Source organism: Passer domesticus, chromosome 14 (genome assembly GCF_036417665.1).
Source record: "Passer domesticus isolate bPasDom1 chromosome 14, bPasDom1.hap1, whole genome shotgun sequence".
NCBI classification, from domain to species: Eukaryota; Metazoa; Chordata; class Aves; order Passeriformes; family Passeridae; genus Passer; species Passer domesticus.
The window spans coordinates 4,788,535-4,811,630 of NC_087487.1; the positions used below are offsets into that span (position 1 = coordinate 4,788,535).

At 43.8% G+C, this 23,096-nt stretch overlaps 1 protein-coding gene across 8 annotated transcripts in view; it reads left to right on the forward strand.

Annotated features, from left to right (window-relative positions):
• The window catches only part of RORA (RAR related orphan receptor A), a 472,196-nt gene that overhangs the window by 392,724 nt on the left and 56,376 nt on the right, over window positions 1-23,096 (forward strand). The window contains exon 1 of one of the 8 annotated variants that reach the window (XM_064389406.1): window positions 7,827-7,956. The exons of the other annotated variants lie outside the window; for them this stretch is intronic. Coding sequence (XP_064245476.1) covers window positions 7,926-7,956 — 31 coding nt within the window. The 5' untranslated portion in view covers window positions 7,827-7,925. Of the gene's footprint in view, window positions 1-7,826; window positions 7,957-23,096 lie in introns of those variants that run through there. 8 annotated transcript variants of the gene reach the window in all.

The window sequence follows — 23,096 nt, forward strand, 5'->3', positions numbered from 1 at the left end:
GGTTTCTAAATCCTTTCCCTGTTTTGCTTTCTAAATAGGATAAAGAAAATATTGTCATGAGTTAAATTAATACAAATGCAGATTATAAAACTCAATTTTAGATGAAGCAATAGATGATTCTCTATAGGTGTTCTGCTCTATCTGCTCTGCTTTGTAATCAATTTATCAGCTTAGAATACTGCACACCCCTTTCCAAAGTGAAAGATGGTTCTGTGCAGGTGTTCTCTGAACTTGGTGATTATTAGCAAAACAGTGCACTCAAATAATTACCTTCCTTTGTAAGTGAATCATCTTATTATTTTGCTTCTATTAAAGTCTAGTCTCCTTCAACAGTGTCGCGTTATCATGTGTAATAATCAGAATTATGCAAAGGAATTATCTGTATGGATTTCATGCCCAGGAACTGTATCATCGTTTATTTACCACTCTAAGTAGGCATGCAGTGTTTTGTTTGTTTGAAGTACAGTAGTTGAAGGTGTATTGACTTTTGAAAATAGATCATTAAAGTTTGTTTTCTTTAAAGTTGAAGCCTTAAAAGCCATAATCAGCTGCCATTTATTTTCTACTAATGGAATCCGAAGTAATGAATTTTCTTTGATAATTTCAATAATGTAATGGTGTTGTGGAGGAAGATATCAGGAGTGAAAGCTGCTGAAGTGGCTCTAAAGTTTGAAGAAGTGAGAAATGAGAGAAATTAGCAATGATCTACCAGTACATAAACAGAGAATATGTTTGACTTGCCAGTGCTTTTATTCTGGAGGAGGAACTGAAGAAAATGCTAAAGCACAGTATTTACACCTGCTCTGTTGAGCACTGTGCTGCAAAAGAGGGGGTCAGACAGGCTTAGAAACCCATAAAACTGTGGCCTGAAGACTTAATTCTGGAGAGAGTCCCAACACGGAATTTTAATTGTCCTAGAAAGCATGTTTGCTTCTAAGCTTGTGTTTTGCATTGAGACATAGAAAATGTACAAGATCTATAGTGCAAAGCTGTATAAATAATGTATGTGCTCACAGGAGCAGGAAATATGCTGCTGATCAGACAATGTCAACTTAGATGAATCCTGTCCTGAAAGCTGCACTTTAAATGTGAGCAGTAAACCCACTATTGACATGTGGCACTACCAACTGAAACATCAATAGTTATAAAAAGAGTATTTCATAATGCAGAATCACTGCTTGGTTTGCTTGACTGGACAGATGCTTCTACTTTCCATGAAAGAAAAATAATTTCCATATTAGTTCTCTGAGTGCCCAGCACAGCTTATCTGTCCCACTAATGCTCACATTCTTAATCACATTGTTGAAAATGGGCAAAATTTGCTTGCTGGTCTCCTAAAGCACAAGAGGGAGGTTTGACTGTTGCTGGGCATGACATGGAGCAGTTTAAATGTTGGCATATTTACAGCTGCTCTTGGGTTACTTCTGCTCAGTCTGGGAGTGAGTGCAACACAAATTCCTCCTGTGGAACATCCTCATCCCATATGTGAGACTGCTTCCATTGTTCTCTGGCAACTTGACTTTGACATCATTTCCAGACTTTATGGGCAGAAAGCACAACTCTGGCTGGCTGTAGATTAACATTTTTCTGGTTATTCTTAAGATTAGCTGAAGCATTTAATTTGTTCAACAGATGAGAGCATTGCCATAAGCAGCAAGGAACAAGAGGCTGAAGTGCTGTGAGTGCCCATGGCACATGGAGTGGCAGAGGATCCACTGGGATATGCCCATATCATCTTGGTTGTTGAAATATTCATCAGAAAAAGGCCAGGAAACGCCAGGAAATGCCAGGGTTCCTTCTTGGTGCTGCATCTGGCCAGACACATTTGTGAGGAAACCTGTCTCACTTCATCTCATGCTCTTCTCACTACTCCCATTTCTCCTGCCTTGGCTATCCCTGATGATGCAAAAGAGGGCAGAAAGGGAAGCCCAGGGATTAAAAAAATGGAAAAAACCTGTTACTTATCCCTGGTATATAACTGGCTAAAGCCAGTAGTCAGGTCAGTCATAAATTTGCTGGGGGTAGCAAATGCTCCAGGCTGGTCTTGGGCATCCCTGTGAGCATTGCAATTCTTCTGTGAATGGCTCTATGCACAAAAGTTTGGGAAATGGACCTAACACCTCGTGAAACCCAGTTGTTACCTATAAAAGTGAACAAAAAGTCTACAGACCTTTTTAGGCTTTTTAGGGAAGTGAGAACTTTTCCAATACTGCTAAGGTATTTTTCAGAAGGGGACCAAAGCATTCTCAGCAGGCCTCCAGAAGGCCCCAGCACCTGTCCAGCTGACAGGATCTCTGCATCCAGGCATCTGCTCTCATCTGGAATTAAATTATGAGTTAAATCATGAGTTAAAAATGGTTAGGCTTAAGATGCTAGATGCTCAGTTGGTAACTGAGCAGCTTTGCCCACCCTGTCTCTGTGCTACAGGAGCCTACAGCAAGGTGGTAAGGAACAAAAGGACTTTGGAAGATCCTCAACTACACTGAAGATGTTCCACTACAACCAGCATGGTTCTCTCTTGGTTGATTTGCAGGAAAAGGTGGTTCTTTGGAGAGCCTGTCTATTCTGAAAAATTATTATATGGCAAGGATCATTAAACAAGGGTCTAGTAATTACTTCTTTGAGGATAATTAGTATCTTGCTGTTCTTTGTGCTGCTGCCAATCAGCAGTTGGTTTATACACTGTCTGTTGACTTTTCCCCACCTAAAGGGATATACAGAACAATACATAGCTGCAGTTTTTGGCAAGAAACTCTGGCCAAATACCCTGGTAAGATTATGCATGAAAAAGAGAGCTCTAACAGCTTTCAAACAATTCCTGCTTTTTGGCAACATTAATGTCAGGATGTTGCAGGAAGATTTGATCCTTCAGAACTGTATAAATGGGGATCTTTCTGAGATCAAAGAGGGACTCTGCAGTGGCAGCATGATCACTAATCCAATACCTATCACTTCATAATGCCCTTTCAGGTGTAGACAAAAGGGGGAGGCTACCAAGTCCAGTGTGATCTATTTCTTGCTAACTTTGTCTTCTTTCCATGGCCCCACTTGCAGTTGGTGGCAGATGATGAATTGGTGATAATCTCATCTTTCTAATCACTTTATTTCCAAAGTGTACTGCTGTTATCTTAGATTCTGAAAAGCAGCAAATATGATAGCCTTTCAAGGTGAGAGGAAGCTGGGTGAAAATTCAGTTGACTAGACCTTTAAAATCTTTTGCTACTAAGAGCCTGCCTAGCTGATAATAATGACTTTAGGCTTACATTTCATCCAGATGAACCCCAAAACATTTGTCAACTCATACTTCATTTCACCAGGTGCAGAACTGCAGCAGCTGTTTGGCAAAGCACAGCAAGCAGTTCAACAGTTGGGGGTAGCAAAGGACTTAATTGGGAGTTGTGGGGTAGTCTCTACAATGACTTGATGAAGACATATAGCTGCAGGCCCACGAGGCACAGAAGCACAGGAACTGAGGCAGGGATTTTGTCTGAAGCAAAATGGAAGGACTGCAAGGTCAGCATAGTAGCAGTTTTAAATAGATGAAAAAGAGGCAATAAATAGATGAAAAAGAGGCAACTTAATGAGGACAACCTCAGTCAACAGTGTGCTGCTTGGATGGCTAGAAATAAATGAAGGCTGAAATACCACTAAATCTAGAGTGGGATATGTGTTAGGGAGCAATCATTTTCTTTTTGGGGGTGTTGCATGTTCAGTTGGAAGCCACTTAAAGATTGATTGCCAACAGGGTGGGCAGAATTGTGAATTGTGTTTTTAAAGATTGTCTGGATCTGCAGTTTCCCTACACTTGGTTTTGGGTGTATTTGGTAAACAAGGATGTTGTGATCACTGCACCTGCATGGTTTCACACATGGCTGTTGTTGAGTAAGAAGCCAAAAGGGCAAAAGTAGAATGTTCTGATGCTTGGAATTTGTTGTAGGTTTTAAACTCTGGTTCATATTCTAGACCTGCAACACTGATATGAGCTGGGAGCTGAATGCTTCCCCTGATAGCAGGACATGTGACTGGGCTGCAATTGGAGAAAGGCTTTGCTTTCAGTATCACCTGCTTCTTCCCTTTCACCAGCAGCTGTTGGCACCATCTCTGGGCAGAGTGTAACTCCTCAGAGGAGCTCTTTAAATGCTGAAAAGAAATTTTCAACATTTTCTATAGATGTTTGAAGTCCTGAAAAGCACTTGAGCATTTCTGAATGTGACTGCTGCCTATTTGAATCAATATAAGATTTCCTAAACATTTGAAAGAACTTACTTCATTGCAAGCCTATGAAGACTTCAGAAAAACAATTAAAAATATGCACAATTATGTGGATTTATACTGCCAGTCTAGGCCTATTTTATAAGTGAAAACATGTATGTAAAACTAGCTGTAGGTCATTTTAAAAGAAGTGAAGAAGCTGTCTTTGCTACAGCTGAAAATGTGGAGGCTCTGGATGATTTATTGAAGTGCCCTTATATCACATTTCCTTCCCAGTAAGTAGGTTTTCATCTCCCTGGGAGGATGCAGCATGCAGCCCTTGCCCTGCGAGAGGTTTGCATGCAGTTGTGTTTGTAGCAGTGATAGAGCAGTGGGGAAATGCTGTACCTCAGAGTGGTTTGACAGCTTCAGCTTCATAACAGCCCTGTGTGGCTAAACCTCCTTCAGACAGGAGGTGATTACATGACACATTTTCTTTTTTAAGAATGCTTTTTTCCTCCATGCTAGGTAGGGAAGAAGGGTGGTGGTTGTGCCCCGTATTTATTATTCAAATCGTAAATTTTAGTGATAAGGAGATCTCAAAATTATTCCTAAATTAAGCCTAACCATGCACCTTAGGCAAGAATGCAAAACTTGACCCAACAGTCTGCAGAAATGCTCCCCACTGACATTTCAAGTCAGAACAACATAAACATCTTTGTTTAATTAGTTGCATTTAAACTACTTCTGTTTGGGGATGTCCTTGAACAAATAGTTAGGAGTAGTTGTTGGTTCATCTTGGAAGCTGAATTTATTACTTTGCTCAGTAGGTTTAAAAAGAGGTGAAGGAGGCTTCTCAGTGTTTTCTGTCCTGTGCTTAGAATACTCAATTAATACTGTCTCTTGCATTACCAGTGCTAGTAGCTGTCATAGGTGTTTCCCCTTTCTCTGTTAGCAATTTAACACTTCTCTGTTTTGCAGCAGGGTTGAAAAGATTTCTAGAAACAGTTGTTTCCCTCAGATTGCTGCAGAGGCTTGTGGTTAGGCTGACAAGCTGAACACCTTTTATGTCAGCACAACACAGAACAATACTTGATAAGGTTCCCCAGTCTGTTCCCATCCCCAAAGCTGCAGTCTAAGATTTGTAGTTCCCAGATGTTTGGGTGGGCTTAGGCTGTGCCATAGTGGCTCAAAGGATGAGCACGTGCTTGGTCAGTGTCTGTTTGCAGGCACTGCTCAGTCCGAACCATTAATAAACACATTTGACACGTTCAGGAGGTCTTTGAATGCAGAAATCAAGGCAAGAATTGAGTGTGCCCTCAGATGTAGTTTCTCACTCCTGTGAAGAGTTTGCAGCCTTGCAGTGTTTCATGGGTATCTATCAAAAGCTGAAGGAACAGGCAGGATAGACAACAAGCTTCTGGAAGCTGGGAAGCATTCCTATCAGTCAAATGAAACCCTGCTGCACAAACAGTGAGAGCAATTGCCTGTCAAGTGTACTGTAATACTCAGCTCAGTGTTATTTGACTGGCATGTTGTGTTGTCACTGATACGGTGTCTGAACTCCAGAGAGACTTTCACTATTGCAGCAGTTTGGTAAATGGGGAAGGAAGTGGATTTTGGATGGAGTTTTCATGATGAGGTCAATGTGAGACAGAAAACCCAAGTGCAAATGGATGTGTTTACATTTTCAAAAGTCAGCAGATCGCTTGAGATGGGATATTGATAACAAACAATAAACTATTTTGGGTATGCTCTTCGCACTTAAAATGTCTGATGACAAATCTTCTATAATTTTATGAAGCAGCATTTGTGAGAATGCAAATCTGTGTTGTCTGCTTATTATTGAAGTTTAGCACATCAGATGTCATTGCAGATTACCAGTTGTATTTCAGCTGGACTGGAAACAAATCCAGATCAGTAATAATGGAATGCTGTGTACCTTAAGGTTAAATGTCTGACAAGACAACTCGTGCTAATGGACTATGACATTTTTCAGGCCATCGGTCTGACAGTACTTGCTGTGTCAGAGCAAAATGTTTACAAAAATCTCACTCCACATTACAATACATTAAGACATCATTCTTCTCTCTTGTGCATGCTCCAAGCTTTCTGGCTGCATCTAAATTCCACAGTTGGCCCATGTGTAAAAGCAGCATCTTCCAGGCCCTGAAGAGCCCTGAGCAGCACTGTTAGTGGGATTTGATTCAGTCCAGAATGCCCTGTAAGGTTTCTGTTCGCTACATTGCAACCTTACAGCTTGTGCTGCAGGTAAAACTCCACGAGCACAAACCCATCTGGGACCAGCTCTGCCACTGTAAATTTTCTGAGCAGCATCTCACTTATACATGTGCTATTGGTAGGAATGGCTTCATGTAAGGAGAGCAAATATAGATGAAAAATGTTATGACAAAGATACCTGCTAAATTTACACTACTGCAGCAGATTAGCGCTTGGAATTTTTAATATTTTAGTGTTTTTTGAAACAAGGAAAATTTAAAACAGTATTTTGCATTAATGGGGCTTGAATGACTAGACTGATAAATGGTAAGTACACTTGGATCAAATCACATTTAAATAATATCATACTGTATTAAGAACTCATTAAATAAATAGGTAAGAATTAGCATTAAGGGCCATTTAATACTAGATTGTTTCAGTGTCCTCATCTCATAAAGGCTTTCTAAATATAGGGCTTTGTTTCAAATATTAAGATGGTTCCTCTGGCTTTTGCTTGTAACTGTTTTTCCTTATTTTTGTTAAATACTTATACTTCTGATTCAATTAGGTTAAATGGTATAGTATATTCTGTCCCCTCTTAAACAGCTAGTAATGCATCAATTTTTTTTTTGTGTGTGGTTTTGTATTTCATGACAGTTTATTCCAGTGGCTAAGACAGGAATTGGAAGAAATACTGATTTTGTTAATGCAATTCTCAGCAAAGTGTGGGGTTTTTTAATAGGTTGGATTATTTTTGTGTCTCTGTGTGTGTTCAGTCATGCGCTGTCCCTCCTGTAGTGTGGCTGTGTGTACATCCATGAATGTAAAACTTCATCTCACAAACTGACGGTACAGTGACATCTGATGCTATAGAATAGATGAAAACTCCAGCAGTGGTACCATGCTTCAGACGTTCCAAGTAAATCCTAAGAAAGCACGAACCCATCACCAGACAGGTTTGAAACGTAAACGCTGCTCTGCTTGATCGAGTCAGCGGCTATTAACTGCAGAGCGCTGTGCCAAGATGCAGCGGCAGCACGGTTATTTTTTACCCAAAACACCACTTCGGGGGGGCTGCGGGGAGCAGACGCGCCCCGGAGCTGCGGCCGGGAGCCGGGGGACGGCAGCTGCTCCGGGGCGCTGCGGGGCCCGGGCCCGGGCAGCACCTGCCGTGCCGAGCCGGGCCGGGCCGGGCCGGGCGGAGCAGCCCCGGGCGGCGGGGGCGGTGCTGCGGGCCGGGCGCGCCCCGTGACCGCCCCTCGGCGCCGGCAGGGGAGGGGACGGGGCGAGCGCTGTAAACAAGGCGGGGGGCCGGGGCTGGCTCCGTGTCAGCGGGTCACATGGAGCCTCATATGGGCCGGGGGATGGCGGCGCGGCGCGGCTCTCCGCTGGCGGGCGGCGGCTGCTGCTGAGGCGGCGGCGGCGGCGCTTCACGCCGAGGGCCCGTCCCGCCTCCCCTCCCCGCCTCCTGCCCGCCGCGCTCCGCTCCGCTCCCCGCCGTTCGCCGCTGACAAATGATGTGCGTTGTGCTCGCCGCGATGAAAGGTAGGCATGGAAGCCCGGCCCGGGCAGCGAGCGGGGCCGGCCGCAGTCGCGGCGCTCTCGGGTCCGGCGCTGGCCGTGCGCGGCCCGGGCGGCTCTCGGCGGGCGCGGGCCCGGCTGGGCGGCAGCGCCCGGAGCCGCCGCGCTGTGGAGCGGCGCCCGCGAGTGAGGGCGAGCGGCACGTGCCGGCTGCGCTGCCCCGCTCCGCGGACCCGGCGGGGCTCGGGCTGCCTGCGCGCCCGCCAGAAAACCCGCTCTAAATCTGACTAGCAAGGAGGAAAGGACGTGCGGCATCCTCCGGGCAGCTGATGGGGCTAAAATGCCGTCTTCGGGCAGCTGCTCGTCTTTCAGAGGCTTTGGAGTAAAGGGAAAAAAGCAGAGTTACTTAGTGACTTATTTTTTCTAAACCTGGAGTTTTCTCTTCTTGCGGATTCGAGTCCTTAATGAGGGGCAGTGGCAGACTGAGGACAGTCAAACGAAGTTTTTGATGAGATACCAAAAGTTTAGAGGTACGTTTGTAGTCTGCCCTGTTTTCTGATAAAATTAGGTCCACAGTATTTTTAAAGTCATAGGTTTGGGGTTTTTTTAAGTATAGGGGGGGGAAAAATCGAATCTGAATAACCATCTTACTTGCATGCAGTATTCTTTTACGCTAATCTAAGCATATTAATTTAATGCCCCCACTAAAATACTAAATGGGTGCTGTTTAAATGAATTATAGGCAAAATTTCTCTTTAAAAATTTAGCTACTTGGAAAAAGAATATTAAGTCTTGCTTCAGTTAGAGTCTGTTTTCTTTTTTTTTCCACTTTGCAAGGCACTAGGTAATGCACACCAGTAGCAGCATAGTGTTTAAGGACGGTAATTTTCAATTACTCGGCTTCCTTTTTCTTCTTGGAGAGAAGCCTATGTGAATAAAAAGAAAAGCACTATATTCATTAATCATTAGCCATGCTGAATGTATTTGGCAAGAAAATGTAATTGGGTTGATTCAAATACTTGCATCTATAACAAAAGGAAGTGCATTTTTTAAGTGCAAACTACATGGATATTTTAGCAGTCCTTTAGAATTCTACATATTCTGATAACAGTTTTTCAGCGTATCCCTTATAAGCCTGTTAAAACCATGAAATTAAATAAACAAGTTTTTTAGAAGAGGGAGGGAAGTAGACACAAAAATATTGGGGAGTGTGATTATGTTGTGTGCTTCTGGACAGAGATTTGAGGTGTGTTGTAAAAGAGCAAGCAGATGATTTACAGCAATTCAACTTTGAAATATATTTTTTATTCTCTTGGGAGTTTCCTTTAAACCAATTTCCACACTGATGTAAAATCTTGGCAGAGCCCAGCTTTTGGATTTTGAAGTGTAATTCCTAGTGGCTTTATTATGGAAATGCTTCGGTCTTTGTACTTTTTACAGACTACTTCTATAGTACATTTAATTCATGTTTCACAACATTTAGTTTTCTAGTGCATTGGTGAACTTCCTTGGTTTCTTATCCTTTCTCTAATTTGCTGGACAGGGTTCAGCTGGAGGAAATGTGTTGTCATTTGTCTTAAAAGGGCCTCTGACTGCTATGAAATAATAGATCCACAGGCCAGCATTATGATTTGAGAGGAGTAGACCAGTAGAATAGGGAATGGAGTTCAAGCTCCAAAGTAAAAGGGAAAATGCAAAATCTGGAGGTGAATTTGGTATCATGTTTGTTCTCTATTCTGTGGTGATGTCCTCTAATCTTTTACAGTTCTGAAGTTAAAGTGCAAAAAATTATGGTATTAAGGAGAATATGGGGTTTTCATATTTGGTTTAATTTTATTTTTTGGGTAAAAAGAGGGAGTATTATTGCCTTTCCTATTGTTGTTTAGATAGCCCAAACTGATACCATGTGAAGTTAATTTGTGAGTTGTTTTATTTTTCTTGCAACACGATGTTCTGGCCAACATGTTCTCTTTAATTCTGAAAATTCCTGAGCCTGGGTCCGGGTTTGGGTGGGTGAAGATGGGCCAGCTGTCACACATGGAGAGCTGCACTCACACACCTCAGGTGCTGGAACAGACCAGTGCAGGGAAGAGCCTGGGCATGTCTTTGACACAGGCTGCGTGTTAGGAAATGAAACTTTCTCATTTCAGGCAGAGCAGAAAGATGATTTTTTCCAACTGATTTCAGAGAAAACAGGCAGAGATGAAACATCAAAGTTCTTAATGACTGAATAAGTATTTTCTAGATTGATGGGCTTTTAGAAATTATTTATCCGCTTTTAGAAATTATTTATCAACTGCTGTGAGTCTGTGGAGTATCCAGGAAGCTTTGCATTTTTAGTTTGTAACACAGGCAAGTCAGCTAAGCAGCTGACACTGTTGAGGGACACAGCAACTTTACGTGCTCACCAGTGGAGTTTGCAAAGAAATCCGATCATTCTGCCGGCGCAGTCACTGGTGCAGATCTTATTCCAGAGAGTCTTCCCTGGCAGGAGCACCAGGGTGACTTGAAGGAGAGTGGTGCTGAGCTGATGAGCAGGTACACCACGCTGGGGTGGAATCAGGGCTTGGTTTGTCAGGCCAGTACAGAGCCAGAGGGGAGCCCAAGCCCAGGGGAGATTATTTCCTTGCTCTGGGGTTGTTCCATGTTCTGGTGCCTGCTTTGTACAGAGGTGTGTCAGTCAGTGCTGGTGGGAGCTCAGGTACTTGTCTTGTGCCATCATCAGGCCTGGACACGAGGGTTCAGTCCACTGATGAGTTATAAAATATGGACAGGAACCTGGCAATAGTTACTTTATCTTTCTTGTGGGCATTCCTAAATAGAGATTGGTAGGAAGACTGGTGTAAATTTTCTAAGCTATTTCAACCCAGGTGTATTTACTGTTAAGGTGGCATTTGAGGTACTAATCCTGACTACTGCTGTGTTAATGTAAAGTTCAGTCTGTTGCTGTTTTGTGGAAGATGGACCAGATGAGTAGAATCGGTTGTTCCGAGGCTGTAAGGGAAATTGTTTTACTTTAGTGGTCTGTGCTTGAATCATTGTAAATACAACTAGCCTTTCTACTGACAGTGTCGCCAAATGAAAATTCAGTCATTAAAAACCACTTGTTTAAGGAAGACGACTCCTCTGGTTTCCTTATTAGTACACAGGATTTTTGGAATCTGCTGCATTTTTGTGGAGAGTCCGAGCTGCAGCGGGGGCAGGAGGCAGCACTGCAGGGGCAGGAGGCAGCACTGCAGGGGCAGGAGGCAGCGCTGCCCCGGCTGCAGCCGTGCAGGAGGCAGCAGTGCAGGGGCAGGAGGCAGCGCTGCCCCGGCTGCAGCCGTGCAGGAGGCAGCACTGCAGGGCAGGAGGCAGCGCTGCCCCGGCTGCAGCCGTGCAGGAGGCAGCACTGCAGCCGTGCAGGAGGCAGCACTGCAGCCGTGCAGGAGGCAGCACTGCAGCCGTGCAGGAGGCAGCACTGCAGCCGTGCAGGAGGCAGCACTGCAGCCGTGCAGGAGGCAGCACTGCAGCCGTGCAGGAGGCAGCACTGCAGCCGTGCAGGAGGCAGTGCTGCCCTGGCTGCAGCCGTGCAGGAGCCCTGGCTGCAGCCGTGCAGGAGGCAGCAGTGCAGGGCAGGAGGCAGCGCTGCCCCGGCTGCAGCCGTGCAGGAGGCAGCACTGCAGGGCAGGAGGCAGCGCTGCCCCGGCTGCAGCCGTGCAGGAGGCAGCACTGCAGGGGCAGGAGGCAGCGCTGCCCTGGCTGCAGCCGTGCAGGAGGCAGCAGTGCAGGGGCAGGAGGCAGCGCTGCCCCGGCTGCAGCCGTGCAGGAGGCAGCACTCAGCGCTCCTGGCTGCATGCGGGCACTCCCCGGCTGCCGCTGTCCCGCTGCCCCAGGTGCTTTTCCTGCAGCGAGCGGAGCTGCTCCGGGGGCAGACAGGGATGCACGCACCGCTGCTTCATTTGGGTGAGCTTTTCCCAGTCTGTCAAGCCTGACCTTTTGACGTGTTTTTTGTCATGTATCCTGGCACCAGCCTCCCAGCACGCTGGTAATTACTCTGTGTTTTTCACCAGGAAACAAATGCCTATGGAAAAATATCTTGCCATAGTTTTTTTTTTAAAAAGTAGCTTTGCAAATTGAAGCATGTTTAAATTTACCTTCTCTGTGGCACTCTTGAAAGTTACATCCAGTTTAGCAAATACTCCAGTACAGAACTTCTGTTGACTAAATATTAACAGAATCTGGCCTTTGGAATTGCTAGCTGACAGGCTGTTTTCTTGCGGCTTTAATTTCATATGACTGATCTGAATGTATCTGCTTGTATCTAAGACATTTGTTGCATTACATTCACAGGATAAGATTGGTTTGAGGTTTATTGCTGAAATGTACTTTTCAGGCTCTTTGAAAGACTCTCGAGATTTAAAAGTAAAAGAGGAAATCTGTCTTTGTGTCTCGCTCTGTGAAAATCAAAGGCAGTTGCATGCTCTGTACAAGTCTCAGTTGGGGACACTCATTTCAAGTAAGGAGATTTTGTCCTGTTTAGGTCAGCAGAAACTGTGGGTGCTGAACATCTCACTAGATCAGACTCTTTAAACTTGCATACAGCTCTTGCCTGGCTAAAGTGGTAAGCCTGTTCCCAACGGCTCGTAACGCAGTCTTAAAAATAATTCTTCCCGGATAATTCTGAATAATTGGGGCAAAACTCAAGCAGTCTGCAGACACAACTCAAGGACTTCTGTACCCTTTTTTAATGAAACCAAACAAAAGGACTCCCTGAGGGGAGGAGGTGGTAGAGGAGGGTATAGAGGAGGCTGGTGTGGGGGGTGGCAGATATGAAATGTCAGTGAGCTGATGGGGGGTGTCAGGGGCAGATGGCAGCTGGTTCACTTGGTGCAGGGGAAGGGTCCTGCAGCCTGGCTCTGCACTGGGGAGCTCCATGTTTGCTTTGGCATTTTTTAGTTTGGGGAGTAGTGTCTAGAGACCTTAGTGAAGAACTGAGTCCTCTTTATAGCAAGTACTTCCCCACTGTGTGTGAAAAAGACTGATTGCTTTACTCATTCCCCATTATAGAGAACCTAGCAAGTTTGGAGGGTTTTTTCTAGGATGGTGTAGCACTCAATTTTAACCTTAAGCTGTTTGAAATCTTTTTTCTTGCTTCTCTTGCCTACAGTACAGTGTAAAAATTATCACTATCGTGTAGTAATTACCATCAGGATTGTTAGTATTTCATCTTGACTGCACAACAGAGTTCTAAATTGGTATATTTTACTCTAAACTATATGTATTAAATCAAAATTGGCGAATCTTTGTGTCTCTCCTGAGTAGATACATTGCATTCTCTATCTAGTATTGGAGGAAGTTGAGATGCAGCATGTTCTTTTTTTTTCCTTTCCATTCCCAGGAGATAAGTTTTTTGTAGTGTACAAAATAACTGCATATGACAAGAATGTTATTACAGTCAGACTTGATACATTTTAGAATGTTTTTCTGGTTTTCTTTTTATTCACAATGAAAGGAAAAACTATTCACCTTTCTTGTATTTATCTGTGAGCTGTAATTTGCAATTACAGCTGATAACTCCTGAGATCAAGCAAGCAGTAGTTCTTTCCTTTTGTGGTTTGTCTTTTCCTTGAGGACTGATATCTAAGGGATATGCACATAACTAATGGTACAGAAACTGTCTTCTTCCTTTTTGAAGATCAGGGTTTTTTTCTCCTTTTTGCAATAAACATTAGCAGGGGAGGGGAGCACTCTGTCCTCCAAGAATAACTAAGTTATGCAAAAAAAGGTGAGTCTGTACCGTGCAGACCTCTGCTTTTTGGATGAAAAAAGGCACTGACTGGAAAGTTGAAGCAGAAGCCTTTTAGGGCGTCTGGAGATGGACTTTCTCCTTGTTCTTCATCCTGTAAACTGCCTGTGCTGAACAAAGTCTGTAGCTTGCTGGAGGCATTTAGGCTGGGAAGTTCTGCAGAACACAGGTTGGCAAGCTGGGTGCAGTTTCAGGCTGTTCCCCAGTTGCCTGCACCTTCTGCTGAGAGCACGAGGGAGTGATTCAGGGCGGCAGTGACTCACGGGGTGTCTCTCCACAGTGGGGCTTAGTGCAGCAGGGAGCTCTCTGGAGAGCTGGGTGCACTGCAGAAAGCCCCCTGAGGTACCGCCACTCTACTCTGGGCTTGTCTGCCTGCACAGGTTACCACTGATTCCACTCTCCTGAAAAATGTCATTAAATTAGCGTTTGCTTCCCTTTTCAGTGCCAGGGGAAGGTGAAGCAGGCATGTTGACAGGAGCAAATGGATATGCAGGGAAATCAGTCCAGTGCCCTGCCAGTTGGGACACCTCTCTCAGGTTGTCCCAGCACTCTCTTGGTGCCTGTGTGCTGCCACTCAGGAGCACAGAGCTGGTCTGCCCATGCCCTTGCAGTGTCTGCCATGGGTCCTGCTCCTCACATTCTCTGGCTGCAGCTTAATGTGAACCTCTGGCACCTGAAGCTCTCACAAGTGCATGATTCCCCCCGAGAAGTCTGGGGCTTGCCCAGCACGGTTGTAGCCCGTGTTCTCACTGCTGTCAGTGAGTGCAGCTGGAGCTCTTCATCTCAGAGGGACTGGCGGGGTCAGCAGCTCCCACTGCTGCTGCCCTTGCACCTGTGGCCCAGCTCCAGCACACCTAAGCAGTCAACTTCAAATTTCACTGTGTTTTTTGTTTTCTTTCCTGCGTGATGGTGAGTGGTGCAGGACCCATCGCTCTTGCTCGTGGCTCTCCTGTTTGTATAATTCCAGCCTTTGGGCCTTTTGTCATGCTGCATACATAGCCATCTACGCTAAAATCAGTGTGGAGAGAGGTATAATCATCCCAGCTTTCATTTTAAGAGCATTTATCTCAAAGCTTAATTAAAGCTGCTTGGATGTAAATAAGTCTAACCTCTTCTCTTCTGAACAATGCAAATAGAATAGTCAGCATACTTACAGGGTATCAGCCGTGTAATTATTGTGTACTGTTTGTGTTCTTTGAAATACTGTGCTGTTTCTTGCCACTGAATCCTGGGACAAAATGCTTCATAAAACCAACTGCGTGACTCTTTATAGATGTACTTTAGAAGAAGTTGATCATTCTCAAACAAAGGGGTGGGAAAGTGGCATTAAGTCTTTACATAGACAGATACACTGTGACAAAGGGTTTGTCAGAGTATTCCTTCAAGCTGAAGGGATCACAAGGTAGAATTTAGACTGGTTGCCGGAGAAGCAGGGTCGTGCTCCTGCATGCCAGCCTTGCTTTTCATGGGCTCTGGGTGGTGCTAGTCAGAGCACCACTGTGGGCACCCTGCTCAGAGCCCTCTGCTAGGACCTCCTGCCACCTCTGCTCACACCTGGCATGTGCAGAATACTTTCTGCACTCTCAGCCAAGAAACAGAAAAGGTCCTGTCACCGTTTGCACCTGCTGTCTTCTGCAGGGTGCTCTGATGTTCTAGAACTCCTAAAGTCTCTGCTATTCTCGCTGTAGTTTTGTTAACAGCCTGAAATGGGGAGTGATGCGTTATGGCAATGGCTTCTGCTTCCAGCTCTTGCAGATACTGAGAGCTCGTGTATTTCACTGGCTCAGCAATTTCCTCCCTTCATCCGAGTATCGTTTGTTGTTTAATGCCTTGTACAATTTACATGATCCAATTAGAAATCAAGTTCCCATTTCATGTGGCACTTAATTCACACCTCTTGTGAGACTGCCAGGGATCTGAGGAGGTGATACTGTGCCATGGGTTAAGTGTGCCTAAAACTTACATAAGCTTATGTTTACCTCATTCTAGTTCTGAAGAGAGGAGCACTCTTGTCCAGCCTCCTCTGCTTGGCCCTGTGCCTAGTGTGACATGATTCAAAGGGTCATTTACCTTCTTCTCACCCCAAAAGAAGGTTAAATTCTCTCTAAGCCCCAGGTGCTCTTCACCTGGAGCCTCTAGTCTAGGTAGAGAGTTGAAAGCCAGTAAAAAATGATCCCTAGTCTGGTCATCAGAACATTTGGAGTTTCCTTTTTGTACGTAGATATTCGCATACTTTAGTTCTGGTAAAAAATTGAACAGTATAAATTGCTGTACTACTTGGCAGGAGCAGCAGTAGCTGCTGTCCTCCTGTAACAACTGTAATGCTTCTCATAATGGGTGCATTTTCCCATTTTGGCTAAATTAATTAGCCCATCTTTGTCTGTGTTTGATTTGTCAGAGTAGCTATTGTGAGAAAACACACGTTTTCTAGTGAATTTCTAGTTATTTTTTTGCTCAGCTTGGGAATTAATTAACCCATCTTGTGCACTGCAGAAAACTGCTTGTTGTAGAGTGCCCCTGCTTTTTCCTCTCCTTGGACTGCCTCCTTCTAGAGTCCTGTAGAATTGGCCCTATGATGGACCTTGTGTTACCAGTTTTGGAGCACATAAATGTAAGTGAAACCACTGTCCTGTGCAGGTTTGGAGCGTCAGGCTGGAGCTCTCCAGGGCTGGCGAGGTGTGTTTGCCACTGCTGCAGGGGCACCCTCTGCCATGTGGAGAGGGGCAGCTTGTTAGTGATGAGCTGGAGGAGCTGAGCTCACGCTCAGCGTTGTTTTCTGTCAAAAGGACACACCCTGCAATTGTTGGATTGACAGAGATGCATTGTGTTAAATTTTGGGGGAGAGTTTTTCTCCTACCGTGGGTGCCTTATTGAATTCAAAGAAGTATTTGCTTAAAATATGAGTACGTAAAGATGTTTGTAACTGCTGGACAGATTCTTGTATCAACAGATAATAAAAAAAAGTCAGACAGGTTAATTAAAGAGCCAGAGATGTTTCATTTGAGAAAGCTCATATACATAGGCGCCTGCTGAGGCAGAGAGGCCCGGGGCGCCGCTGCCTCCGATGCGCCGGGCGATAGCGGCGGGGCTGGGCAGGGCCAGCTCGGGGAGCTCCAGTCAAGAAATGGTTTTCCTATTGTTCTCTCCAAGGAGGATCAAAATCCTGCCTCCCGCATGGGATGCTTCCTTGGACACTCTGTGTGAAGCCTCTCAGTAACATGAGCTATATTTCACCCTTGTGTTTTTTTTTGTTGTTGGATTGCACATGATAGAATCTGGGTGAGCACTGAGAGCTGACTTCTGCCTGAACCTGAAAAAGGCCCTGAAAATGTGTTTCTGCTATGGCTATGGCTAGCTCTGTCCGGATTTCTCAAAAATCTGCTGGTCTTTCTGGGTTTAACTTGGCATTTCCCAGGCAGAAAGGCGGAGTGCAGCCCTGGCTGCCTGGCACGGCAGGTGCTGGAGTGCTCCCTCCTTTGCATACACCTCGCTAGCCCTTAACAACACTTCTCCTTTCTGAGCTGCGAATTGTTTTGGAAAAGGAGGAGTCAGTATCTTGAACAGATTTGTTTAATTTTAAATAATTTTTCTCGCTTACTAAAACCATCTAAAATTATTGTATGTTTTTTTCACTTTAAAATCATAAATTGAGATTAAAATGTCCAGCATGGTGCATTTCTCTGGCCAGCACACTGACAGTGCACCTTTAAACTACTTGGCTTGGAGAGGACCATCAGTAGCAATACTGATTTTTGTTGTGGAAACCTAGAGCTCAGTATGGGGAAATGCTCCCTCCTTGATGTCACTGTTCCAAAATATTCTAATTTTCTTCTGATGTTTTCCCTCTCAACCACAGTGTTTATACTTACACAAGGGAAAAATAGCCAAACATAAAGGTCACTCCAAAGCAGAGACCTTGTGAATACCAAAATTTCACTCCAAAGAATTTCAGCTCCTAGGATCGATTTAAAAACCCTCACAGAAGTGCTTCAGAATGGAAGTGCTTTTTTTATGTCACACTGAAAGCTGTAGCATTTAGTGGTGGTAAATTTGCACTTCGTAACATGTTATTTCTGCCAGTGTTGATTACTGTTTTGCTGCAGAAGTAACTAACTTTGTAATTTAATCTGCTGTGGTATTGTCAGCCTGAAATTCGATGTGTACATGCTGCATTACAAAAAAATTGTACTGCAGAGGCTGCTTCTGGCTCTGGAAGTCCCTGGATTGTAAAGTGTTGGAGGCTGGCAGAGTATCCAGGAGGGTACCACTGCCTGTCTGCCTTGGTTTGTCCCGTTCCCAATCCAGCTGCTCCTGGTCACTGCTGGATTCCAGCATTACCTAAAAGAGAGTGAAGAAATACATACTTGACTACGTAATTATTCTTTATGTTAAATATACTCAGATATATTAGCCAATGCTTGTATTAATTTGCAATACCTGAAAAACCTGATCAGGTCTTGATTTTTAATCAAGTTATCAGTCCAGAAGAGTAGCACAGTTCTTTGGGAAATTCTTAAAGCAAGTTACTAGGAAATCTGACTCATAAAGCAAATGTCTCATGAAATTTGAATGTTTAGAAGGAAAAATGACTGGCAGCTCCTCTTGTAAGTGTGCTAGTTGCAATAAAGTATAAAAGTTCAACATCAAAGAGATCACCGCTTAGTCTGTGGCGTATTTGTACATCAAAGAACAAATACAGGACAAAAGGAACTGCACAGAGATACAGTTCATCCTTGCAGACAGGTCCCCGTGGAATGCTATAAAGAGCTGCTTTCATAATGTGGAAATGATCTCTGGCACATCTTCATTTCTGATTTGGGGGATAGGTAAGAGTAAGAATTAGGAGCAGCGTCTCAGAACGCGGGCATGCCGATGCGCTCGGTAAGAGCGTCGGGGCTTACGTGGTGCCAGCGCTGCAGCTTGTGTCTCCCTGTGACTCAGGTGTGACACACGGAGCTGTGGCTGCAGCAGTGCCACTTCACTGGGGAGGGTGGGCAAAGGGGGTCTCAGATGCCCTAATGAAAGAGAAAGGTCTGCTTTTTTACTTATGTGTTGTTACGCCACTGCTCAGGTACTGCGTCCCGTTGCTCAGTGGGGTTTGGAGTCTCCATTCATGGAGATTCTCAACTGGACACAACCCTGAGCCTTATTTGACTCTGCTTTGAGCAGGGGCTGCACCAAATGGTCTTCAGAGGTGCCTCCAACACACTCCTCTTATGATCCATGAGAAAAACTCTTTTGGAGTAAGGCAGCTGTCTGCTTAATATTTTTAATTCTGGCCTCTCTTAGTACAACACACAATTCAGCCAAATATGTAACCAGCTCCTGCACAGAAGAAGTCCTCCACCTGGTTTTTACTGTTTTTCTGAGCTTTTATAATGTGAAATCTTGATGTATTTCTACTGATTTGTGCTTTGAACAGTTTGTTGTGGTTCTGTCATTTGGTGGGATCTTGTTGTTTTTTCTTATTAATTCTTATTAATCTTGAATTCCCCCTTAAATTAGGGAGAAAATTAGTGTATGTCTGCCTTAGAACTAAAGAAAAGTGATCTTGGGTATGTAGAGTATATCCTCTTTCAGGACAAGACAGGTCATGAGAAGTTGGTCAAGGAAATTGTTGGACTCTCATTGACCAATTGGTGAATTGTATTGAAGGCAGTGGAGATTTTGCTATTAACTTGAATGTATCTGTTTTAATATTAAAATGATAAGTAGGTCACATCTATTCTTCACTTCCAGGCTTTCTATTAAATTTGTGTCTCTGTGATGCCTGCATATGTTATACACAGAAATGTTAATCATAAGATCCAGACTAAATCTGAATTCTCCAACGTTGAAGTGTGCTTGGATCAACCATTTTAATAGCAGTTCCACCTTTTTAGGAGATAGTATTGTCAGCAGACTAATTTCCTTTACTGCAGAACTAAAAATAGTTACAATCTCGTGGAATCATTAAGAAATACAAAGGGTTTCTGTTAAAAACCCTGGGGAAACCTGATTAGGCAGACTACTGTATAATTAATTGATGTGCTACTACACTTGGAGAAGTAGTGCATCAGTAAACAGAAGTCAGAATGTAAAAGGCTAAGAAGAACTGCTGGGAATTGTGTTAAGACATCAAGGCTTGAAAATAACAATTTGAGCACCTCAGGAGAGACAAGGATTTGCATTTGGTGGAAGGACAGAAAATTCTCCAAAAGGCCAGGGCAGGGGCATCTGTGAAGGAAGGCTCAGACTTGTGCTTAGCACTTCCTTTGCCAATAAAACACCTTTGCTACTACTGGTCACAGTATTTTATACTACCTTCAAGTTGATGTTCTGACAGCTCCCTAGACTTTATTCTTACATTTGTGAGACAGTGTCAGGCAAAGTGTTGTTGGAATGTTCCTTTGGTTAATGCTGTGCTTTAAATACATTCATTCTGATAATTAAGATACGACATAGATCGCTGATTTGTGCCGTTGTTTGTCTTGTTTGCTTTGAGACTGGAAGTAATTGTCAGCAAGCAGTCTGTAATTATCTCTTTGGAAAAAGTTAGGATCCTCTGTAATGTTACCGTGCAAAGAGGTGCATCAGTTGTGTGTGTAGAGATCTCTGTGGCTGTGATGTCAACATGAATGAATTCTTCTTCCAGAAGATTTTTAATACGTTTAAAACCAATCCCTACCCCGGTGTCACCTGGAGAAGGAATTCCATTCTGGGACAGTGCATGTACCATGGCAAGGCCCTGTGGCCGAGTGGGAAGAAGCAGGAGCTACTGCCCTGAGCTTCTGGCCCTTCAGAAATGGACATTTTTGGGATTTTGAGGAAGACGTTACAGGGCCAGTCAATTCATGTTTTTATGTTTAGAGAAAAGTGTAATGCAGCAGTTTTTAAGGAGACTCATTTCTGTGTCTGCTGTGTGGCTGATGGGGAGAAATGGGCTGTGCTTGAAGAGCTTCACCAACGAAGTGGCTTCCCTGGATCTTGTGTCACACTGGAGTCCTGGTGGCACCGGCTGCTCGTTCTGCACACAGGGGCACTGGGAGGGGTTGAGGATGCTCAATGTGCTGAAGGCTTTCCTTGGGGAGTGATAATGATTGGTTTAAAACAGTGACCACTGTTGTCAAGTGAATGCAGTGGCTGTGCCAGTTCCTTGCTCTGCAGAATGAGCTGCAGACATGTTTGTGCCGTGCTGTTTGAAGAAGGTGGAGCTTTCCTCACTCCGTGCGTCAAGTCCTGACCTGCTGGCTGGCACTGACTGTGTTTGGACGAGACAAGAGCTTTACATCTTAGAAAGACTAATCAAATTAATTCAATTTATATGCTAAATTGAAGGAAAGTTCACTTTTGAATTACCAAAAAAAATCCAATAAAAGACAAAACACACCAACGATGAACTTTTTGAGGCTCCTTCCCACCTTCAGAATACCCGGAGTGTCAGGTTAACAGTTTATGTCGCAGAGCATGTGTATGCTCTTGCCCAGGAACAGTTGCCAGCAGCTTGTAAAATGAAAATCCCAAAATAAAATACTTCAATACTTGTCTCTTTCCCCTCATTGAATGGAATTGAAAAATTTCTTAGGGAGGTGCCAGCAAAAATAATGTGGGGTGGTGTGGCTTAACTTCTTGTCTTGGCTGTTGCCGCAGCATTAGCGATTGGGTAACTGTGTGAAGTTCAAATTTTGTTTTAGTTGGGGGGGGATCTCTCTGTGTGTGAATGAATATCCTGAATGAGCAACGTGCACAAATGTCCAACTTGTCTCTGTGGAGCCTAAAGTTAAGTTCCAGGAGCGTGTCCAGAGCTGGCACAAAGCTGTGTGTCTCACATGAGAAGCGCTGCTGTGCGCTGGTGAAGGCGTTAGTTCTGAACTGCAGGCAGGTTTTGTTAGCCAAGCATTTTTTCCTTGGTGAAAGTTTTAGAGTTTCTGAGGACTTTTATCTGTTTCTAGTGTGAAAACACCTTAATAATTGAAATTACATAGCACAACTTCAAATATAATCACCAAATATAATGTGGGAGAAGAATTAATTTTATTATAATTAATTCCAGTTTTCAGAAAATGCTTTCAAAGTTGTTTAAGCTGGATACCAAAATGGTTATCACTTTGGAAAATGTTCCAAGTCTCCAAACATCTCAATAAAGTGTCTATTTCACAAAGAACTTCTTTGATCCAGCTATCTAGGAGATTTATCCGGGGAGACAAAACCCAGATTGCTTGCTGCTAATCCAGTGCTTTGCAAACAAGATTTTAATTTTTATTCCCTTTACTTGTTTTTCAAAAATTCCAGCAGATATACAATGGGATGGTTTCTTCCCATAGATAATTAAGCCCATTGTAAGCAATGTCAGTAGAAAGTAGTCCTGAGATTCATTTAGTTTGAAGTACCTACTCATTTTTTCCTTTTGAAAATAATACCCGATCCCAAGCAATTTGAATGCTCATAAATCACGTTAGTTGAAGGGGAAAAATGATTCCAAACTTAGTCTCTTTTAGGCATTTACACTTCTTCTCAAGGGTGATTTCTTGTCCCAAAGGCTGTCTAGAGGAAGTTGTCCATGGGATGCACAGCAAGTGGCCCCAAGGCTGGTGAGGCAGCTCCTGTTTGTATTTCTGTTCACATGAGTGGAGTTGTCTGTGTGCACCCAACATGCAGCTGTCCCTGCCACCAGTGCAAGCTGAGCTGCCTCTCTGCAGTTCCTGGGGAAGAATTCTTCCCTCCTTTCAGCCATGAGGGCTCTCGGTGAAGCTGTGCTTGTTTCTGCTCCTCAAAATCACACCATTGTCATTATGAGATCTGATAATTGAACTAGCTAATCAAAGGGGATTTAGCACGGCCTGAAAGAATAAAAAATATTCCCATACAAAAAAATGAAGCTGAATTTAAATACTATGGTGTTTCTCAGGGAAAAGAGCACATGGTACCAGAATATAGAAAACCAAAGGACTGTGTTCTAAACAGACCATAACAGCAGTGCTGGGAGAATGAAAATAAGCATGTATTTGTTTACCTGCCCACTAATGCCATCACAGTAGTTCCAAATACATTGTTCATTGAATTAAAGAACCCACCCAAATGTTTTAGGACATTATTTATTAACAGTGACTGGTTTTAATGTCAAGAGAGGGTAAATTAAGTTGGTTACACAATTTATCAGCTGCTGCTAAATGTTGTGGATGTTATTAGTCATTAAGTAACCAACAGTTAGTCTGGCAGTTTATTAAATCTCAGGACAATGTATGCAGGAATCTCTCCATGTTTTCTTTATGAAGTGGAAGAGCACCTCAGAATAACATTAGCAGTATGTAGATGTGTAAAAATTATTCCCTCTGTTTTTCGCTATTTCTCTCTTATTCACTGCTTTAAACAAATCTTCATTTAGGTTTTTTTTAAT